At 36.8% G+C, this 8415-nt stretch overlaps 1 protein-coding gene across 1 annotated transcript in view; it reads left to right on the top strand.

The window, feature by feature from the left end:
* The first annotated feature begins 1297 nt into the window (after window positions 1–1297).
* Window positions 1298–8415, top strand: part of LOC140164878 (uncharacterized) — a 29704-nt gene continuing 22586 nt past the window's right edge. Inside the window, exons 1-3 of the mRNA XM_072188255.1 lie at window positions 1298–1798; window positions 6366–6598; window positions 7289–7465. Coding sequence (XP_072044356.1) covers window positions 1720–1798; window positions 6366–6598; window positions 7289–7465 — 489 coding nt within the window. The 5' untranslated portion in view covers window positions 1298–1719. The remainder of the gene's footprint in view (window positions 1799–6365; window positions 6599–7288; window positions 7466–8415) is intronic.

Here is an 8415-nt window from a genome sequence, read left to right as displayed (position 1 = left end):
TCAATATTCATATTTTGGGTCCTTTTCATATCTCAAAATTCCAAGAAGGTATGACCCCCAGATGTCAAAGAAAGCGAATAAAGTAAAATATATAATAAAAATCATTTCCCTACCAGGGGTGACACTCCTCATAAGACCTAGGTCAACATTCATGTTTTGGATCCTTGTCATATCTTAAAATGCCAAGAAGTTATGATCCCCAAATGGTGTAAAATGAAAGGGAAAGAAGTAAAGAATGTATTAAAGTCATTTTGACACCCCTCAGAAAACCAGGGTCAATATTTCTATTTTGGGTCCTTTTCAAAATCCGAAGAAGCTATGACCCGCCCAGTGTCAAATGAAAGAGAAAAAAGTAAAAATATAATCCAAATAATTTCCCCATCGGGGTGCTACTCCTCATAAAACTCTGGTAAATATTCATATTTTGGGTCTCTATCTTGAAATGCCAAGAAGGTGTGTCCCCCGGGTGACAGTGGTATAGGCCTAACACATACTACCAAAGCCACATGGTTCAGCTATGGTGCGGTTATGGCTCTAGTTTTTAATGGTGATTATGATGTGAGCATAGCGAGCAGGAAATTTTGCATATTTAAACGTTTCTGTACTGTTTCCCCTAAGCCTTTTTAGAGCGTGTTAGGGGCTGTGTAATAATTATGTGTACCCCTAGGGTGGTGAATTCTCAAAATGGTCTGCCAAAAATTGCTTGCACCCTCCCTTTGGTCGTGCCAAAATCTGTGCCCCCCCTTTACTTGCCAAAAAGCTTGCCCCCCATAATTCACCACCCCGGGGTACACATAATTATCCCTTATTTACATGTTGCCCCGTAGATGTATATGCCAAAATTGCTCCCCCTCCCCAACCTCGGCTGGCTAAAAAATCTTTGCCCCCCCCCCAATTAAAACAAAGTATCATGAGAGGGTAACCTTCCAACTCACCTCTAACTGCATTGTTTCGTTGTGCATTTATTCTCAGCCATTTGAGAGCAGCACAGTATTGGAAGGAGGGAGGGGTGAGATTCCTTAAACAAAAAGGTGCCAAAACTTCACAACCCGGCTTCACAATCATGTGAATCAGAAGTGAACCGAGCTTCATATACTAGCTTATACTGATAAGCTAAACAAGTTTTCAAGAATTTTGAAATAAGCTTTTGACATGAATATAACTTGTTTGTAGGCCTATTATATTCGCCTATATTCACAATTGTACGATTGTACGCCCTCTTTCCAAATTTCATGCTATTTCCCCAAAGTGCAAGAGTAGTTCACTAAGCGACTGGACTACTACAGTAAATGTTGTATGCGGAAGTGTAAAACATTTCGTGATCAACAACAATCATTCGGCAATTTTAGGGATCGTGCATGATTAGGTTGCAGATTCGGTCAGCACCTACCTGTCACCATGCTTTGATGAAAAAGTACCTCCTAGCTGGATTTCGAATTCCTTCACCATCTAGACAAATGCTAGATGTGAAAGTTTACCAAAAGAGTCAAAGCTCAAGTTGTGCGCTAGTGGTAGTAGTACTAGTAGGCATAGGCCTATCATACAGTCAGTTGCGTCAGTTACATTCATGCTAGCAAGGCTCAGGCTGAACACAGTGTCAAGCTTCGCATGCTTCATTCATTGCAGCGGGAACTTGTAAACTTCCACTGCATGAACACCCCGGCATGAACACTTGAATTTTAACCCGGAATTTTATCTTGAATCAGGCTAACCGAGTAAATGGCTTTCTCAACAGCCTTGGCAACATGGTGGTTGTGTGCAGTGATTTGCAGTTTGACAGGAGTGTGGTCCCAATCAGGTAAAATATCACCTTCATTCGCTAAGAACTTCCGAGAAGTTATTATTATGGCCTAAATGAAAGGCGACGTACTGTTTCCCATAACATTTTATTTTCACATCAAAATGAGGGAACTATTTCATTATTCATTATTTTCCAACATTTCATTATTTACAAAATTGTGGCCATTTCAGGCTCAAAACGTCAATATTGTGTTTAAAAAAATGCAGCCTAAATCAAGGTGGCCTACATGCTACACAGATTTGTATTAATTTTATTAAAATATCTTTCACCACCAGGTATTTATTACATATTTATACCAGGATTTTATATAAGGCCATAAATTGTTAAATGCCTGTTATAATGGTAATGAACTGACCACATTATTGATCCCAAAGTACCGGTAGCCCATGGGGGTGGGCACTTACACAAATGACCATACATGTATGTTTCCATGGAAAGACCCCACTTTTTGGATTTCGCAACTCCAAAAGACCCCCTATACTTGACTAAAATAGAGCTCTGAAAGACCCTTGATCATTTGATAATTTCAGCTCTAAAGACCCCAAATTGCTCATTCCTTGTATGTTTTATTTTTTTCAGGCAATTTTCAACCAGAAAGCCAAGAAATGCCCTTGATTTTGACTGTTCACAGCTCCAAAAGTCCCCATTTTACTTGTTCGCAGCTCCAAAAGACCCCCTTTTACTGGTACGCCATCAGCTCCCAAAGACCCACCACCTCAAAATTCCGGGGGAACATACCCACCAAAATTGTTTGATGTGCAACCCCCCCCCCAGAAACTCGGCCCAGTGAAAAATCCAAACACCGGCAGGTTAATACAGGGAAACATATTAACATCCACTTACATTAGCTTAGTACTTTATCATATTTATTATTTATCAGGCTCAGTAATACATGTATACGAGGGGCATTCAAAAAGTTCTACCTCCACTTTTATAACTTTGGTTCTGTAAATGCTAGCTTCTTTAAACTTGGCATAATTATAGGCCTACATTGGAATGTCACCTACACTTGGAGCTACTTGGTTGCAAATCTATATTGATACTTTTTCCAGTTTTTCCAGATTCCAAAATAAGATTGATATATACTGTACACCGGAAATGGTAAAAAGTTGTAAAACAATTGAATCATCGGTCACAACACATATATATATAGTGGCCATTAGCGCTAATCTGGAAGGAACTGTGGAGGGCAATTGGCCTGAATTGTCAAAAAGTGGCTGAAAAGAACAAAAAGTGGGTCATTTTGCCGAAAGGAAACACATCCCCCCTGTCCCTCACCCCCACTGGATTGATGCCCATGATAGTGGCGTAGGGTGATTTTGGTCATTTTTATGAAATTTGGCCCAACAGTTTTAAATATCAAGTTCTTCAAGTACACCAAATAAGAAAGCTCAACTGTAAATTAATAACTTAGATTAATCAAATCAAATCAAAAAGTGCAAATTTTTGTGCGTTTCGTGGACATTTATTCCACTTTTGCACCATATTTCATCAGTTTAGCTTCAAAATAGCAAAACATTTCACGCGTGATGTCGCCAAAAGGTGCTGGATTCAAGAATTTTTTCCAACCCCATCCCCCCATGTCAAAAAGAAATCTACGCCACTGGAAGGCAATAATATTCACATAAAACATAAAATATAATAACAATAAAATCCATATATAAATCTGAAAAGCCATTATGCACTGACAAGTTCATACCTGTATTGTATTTATGTAATCAGTATCAGTTACTTATGAACAGCAGCATGGGGGGAAGCCAAATTTCACTCCCCATTTCAATATTTTGTCCCATTTTTAGCCATTTTAATGACACTTTACTCTTTGCCATCCCCATTTTATTGCCCAGCCTCCCCCACTATGCCACTGATAATGAATGTATCAAACTGTTCATGTGCAAACTGCATGCTTGAAACTATTATTACTGGTAGTCAATTTATCAGTGCAAGTTTACAAAAATAAGTTTGTGGTATTTTATATCTAGTTTCAGTTTTAGAATTTCAGACAGCAATGTTACACTTATTCACTCTACACATTAAGCTCTGATCCCGGATCTAATCCTGAGTCAAGATGACAGGCCAGTTCTTTTGGGGGGTGCATTTTTGAAAAAGTGGACCTTTTTTCCAGGAGGGGGAAAAAGTTGTGAAAAGTGGACCTTCTTCACAAAATGTGGATTTTTTTGACCAAAGAACCTGATTTTTTGGCTTGATACACTTGCAAAATTGGGATTTTGGGGGATTTTTTTTATACTTTTGCAAAGTTCATAAATCTAATGATATGCATTTAAGTTGAAAAATGAATTTTCAAAGGGATTCAAATTGCAAATTGCCGCTGACCTACTATCAAAATGGTTTTACTGAGACAAATGCACAAATGTTTGTCAATTTTCTATCGATAATTGGAGCCGGGGACACATCTTCCCTCTTCCGACAGTCAGTATGATATGTTACAGTAGTAGGTCGATCACTGACAATAATGAATGGTGCGTTGCATGTTGACAATATTGCATACCGGTACAAGAATTTAGCTCTATGTTGATTTCATACAACCAGTGGCAGCACCACGGATGAGGGGGCAAATTCCCTCAGTCAGAACTCTTTCCCCCTGTTTCCCCCTAGTAAAAACACAACATTATGAAAGTTTCATCTTTTTGCGGTAATTTTGCACAAAATTGGTTGATTTTGCCCCCGGAAAAAAAATTCCTGGCACCGCCACTGCATACAACCATGATTGCCATCCATAACATCCTTCATAGAATAGATAATAACTGTTCTTCTTCATCTGACTCATTAGCTCAGTTGGTAGAGCCAAAGGTCCCAGGTCATGCATGGTCAGTGAAATTTTCTCACCGGCTGCCATTATGTGGAGACTTAATGTGTTAGAAAACCTTTCTCCAAATTGAATATAATATAATTTGTTGTGTAATAAATGGGAACTTCTTTGATGTATTTATTATCGTTAATATATAATGTAAATAATAGGGGTCCAAGAATTTACCCTCGTGGTAGACCTGAGCTTATATTTTAAAATGGTAGGTTTCATATAAAATGTCAATCCACTTCTTGAAAGTACACGTCCATGTCTGGTTCACTAATGTATTTCATTAATTCATTTAATTGAATTGTCATTAATTTTATTTACCTACAGCTCCATGAAATTACACACTAGGATCATTAATGTCATTAAGTTTAAGCATAAATTTAGTATTATCTTCAAACAATGCTAATCAGAATTCAAAAATGAATACAAACTCTGCAAAAATGCATAAAATGCACACAGGTGCCTACAATTGCAAGAAATTAATATCTGTAAAATGTAATAATAATAAAAAAAACCGTTTTGATTTACTTAGAAGGGTAGTTTTCATTTAAAATGTCATTCCATTTAATTGAATAATAATTTTTTTCATCGGTGAAATTACACAGAACCTCTTTATTAAATGTTGAATGAAATATCACAATGTCCCTATATACCATCTCTTAACCTGTCTCACAGTAGCGTAAAATTCTAAAAATGTGATAAGATTTCTACAACTTTGCAAAGGTGCATAAGTTGTTGGCAAATTGTATAAAAAAGTTGCATACAAATTTCATTGTAAACAAAAGATTAAACACATTCTTCATGAAAAGTGGGCTTAGGTGGGGGGGGGATTTTGAAAAAGTGGACTTTTTTGACCCAATAGGCATAAAAAACCTCTCATTTTTCTTTCGCTACACTTGCAAATAAAACTTTTTACATCCGCCCTCCCCCCTAGTTATGGACCTGTTTAATAAAATCATGCAAAATATTATGATTTGTATCAGAGGTAGGTAGGCCTATATCCCGGGGGTATATCAAGATTGCGGCAGAACTTTTTAAATGACCCTCATACCAACTATCTATTCTATGAGCTGACAAGGTTGCTATACATACATCCTTATTATCCCAGTTATTGCTACAGTGTCACATAGTGGTCAATGGGAAGGAAATAATGTAGACAATAAACCTTGTTACTGTCCTGAATTTTATTTGTCTGTGTGGATAGGGCATATTTTACTTTTTACAATTAAAAGCCTCTATTCAGTGATTTTCTCATCAAATTTGTGCACCTTTCTTAGTAGCATAGATCACAGACCATACTAACATATAGCTGCTTGTGGTTAAGCCAAAAGTCAAATTGCTTTCTGCTGTTTTAGGGTATAGTAAACTCAACTAAAATATGTGTACTGTAATCCTACATTGAATGACTTTTAAAGTACCAAAATTGATCAACAAAATATTACTCATTATGGGGTAAGTAACAGATAGTATTTGTGTGACATCTAGTCATTCTGAATGCTTCAGAACATGAAGATAAGGTGTTAAATCATTAAAAACATGTTTTTTTCTGGCAAAGCACACATCCAGGTAACAGATAGATACATTGTTTTTGTATCTGTATAAAGGAGGTCTTGATGAGAGAGGTTGGACTGTGTGAGTGTGATATCTACCTCAGATTACAAGTGCCCACACCCCACGCGAGGTTCTAAGCATTGGCCTAACCACTGTAATACTACAAATGTTCTTTCTCATCTTCTTTCTGTTCAGAGATGATAGCATTCCCAAGTGGCATCCGTTACCCAACAGTTGACCCAGATAACACCAGGACTCCTAAAGATGCCTATTTGTTTGATGCAACAGATGTAGAGAATAAGAAGTTATCATTGAGTTTCAAAGTTGGCCAATTCAAGCATGGCTCACAGAGTCAATTCCGAGCTGATCCAGTGCTCTTTACTTGCATACAAAAGGTGCAAAATGCTATGCAAAAAGAGAATGAAAGGGTAAGCTGTGGTTGGGCTATTCTAATTGAAATCCATGCCCCCTATGGAAAACTTGATCTTAATTCTGAATGGAGTCACCTATTCAGGTAACCCAATTTAAAATACACACTCCCTGCATGAAGGATGGATTTCAACTGGATTAGCCCATTTTTATTATAAAGTATTTGGAGTGCCAACCAAACAGTATTACAATTTTTTTGAAATTTATCTCAAAATGTACTCACTGTGAATTATCATCATTTTCACAGCGAAATCCACTGATGCATCATATGTGCATTAACTGTTGTAGTCGCAGTAACTTATGCGATGATTTTGTCAGTTGATGGTACATGTACACCGCCAGTATACACAAAAATGTATACCCCCACCAAATGTATAAACATGTTATGAACATGTTAAAACTTATTTTTGGTCAAAACATTTTAATAACATTTAAATGTCAGGGTATATAAAGTTCATGGAAAACATTTTTTAAATTTCGAATTTTCCGTAAAATATTTTGTGTTTGCTGGCTAACACTGGTGTCCCACACAGTGATGGACAGGCATTGTTTATCACACAAAATAAATCCATGAATTAACATAATTTTGTGACTGACCAACTCTACTTTTTGACCAACAGAATCCTAACCAAATAATTATTATCTTTTTTCTGACCTACACTATATGCTATATTTTGTCTCTGTTTTAGGTGGAGATTGTTTCTGGTTATGTGCCAGCATCTTCAATGACCCCTACTACCACTCATGATGATTACCAAAGCACAGGTAGAGCCATCAGAATAAGGATCAAAGCTGGGGGCTCAGGAACAAAGACCAAAAATGACTTGATTATAGCAGCAGCTAAATATTGTGTGCCTGTTTTGGAGGTTAGTAAAATTTCATGTATCAATTAATTTTGTGAAAGTATGCTTTATAAATTCAGTTTCAGTTTGTTTTCTAATTGCTGATAAAATGTTGACACCAAAATATGTTTTATTTTGATATTCAATAAATGGCACATTTTTCACCAAAAGACCCTTTTTATTTACGTCATTTATAAACATTGTCATCAACAAAGCAGCTTGAACAGTTGTTTGACACCAGTAGGGGAGAGTGGGGTAAGTTGAGCCAGGGGGTAAGTTGAGCCACCCCCTCTAGAAAGAAAAAAATTAAAATTTATCTTACTTTGCAGTTCCACTTATTTGTATATGACATAACAGAGGCTTCTCATGTGTAATATGGAATCACTTGCACATAGGGTAAGAAAGCTGCATTAGAAAGTTCATTTTTCGCACTTTTATTGAACTTTTGGCAAAAACCAATTTTTTTCATGTTTCACCCAGAAAGAAAAAGGCTAAAATGATAGCATTCTGTGTATTGAGGATGTGATATATGAACACTATTTTAGAAAACTATTTACAACTGTAATAAGTTTTAGTCAGGTGGGAGGCTTGGTTGTTGACAAAAAGGGTCACATGGGGTAAGTTGAGCCACAGGCCATGGGGCAAGTTGAGCATAGGAAAAACCTGCAGAAATTTCCCCGATTTATTTATTCCAAGTTAAATCTTGTCAGAAATTACTTGTATGCAATATTTAGATCAAACTACTTATATATCAAACTATTTTTCGAAATAAAGACCTGAAAACAACAATTTAAAAAAAGGCAAAATTGAATTTCACAGCTATGGCATATACTGTGCATTTCTATGGTGGCTCAACTTGCCCCCGGGACTGGCTCAACTTACCCCACCGTTGGGGTAAGTTGAGCCAATTTGCAAATGATTTTTGGCGTCTCACTATGCGAAAGTGCAAAATATTGATTACAATTTTGTGGTAT

The sequence above is a fragment of the Amphiura filiformis genome, chromosome 11 (assembly GCF_039555335.1).
Source record: "Amphiura filiformis chromosome 11, Afil_fr2py, whole genome shotgun sequence".
NCBI lineage: Eukaryota > Metazoa > Echinodermata > Ophiuroidea > Amphilepidida > Amphiuridae > Amphiura > Amphiura filiformis.
Note: the sequence above shows the minus strand (reverse complement) of the source record. Positions and strands in the feature narration are given on the sequence as shown.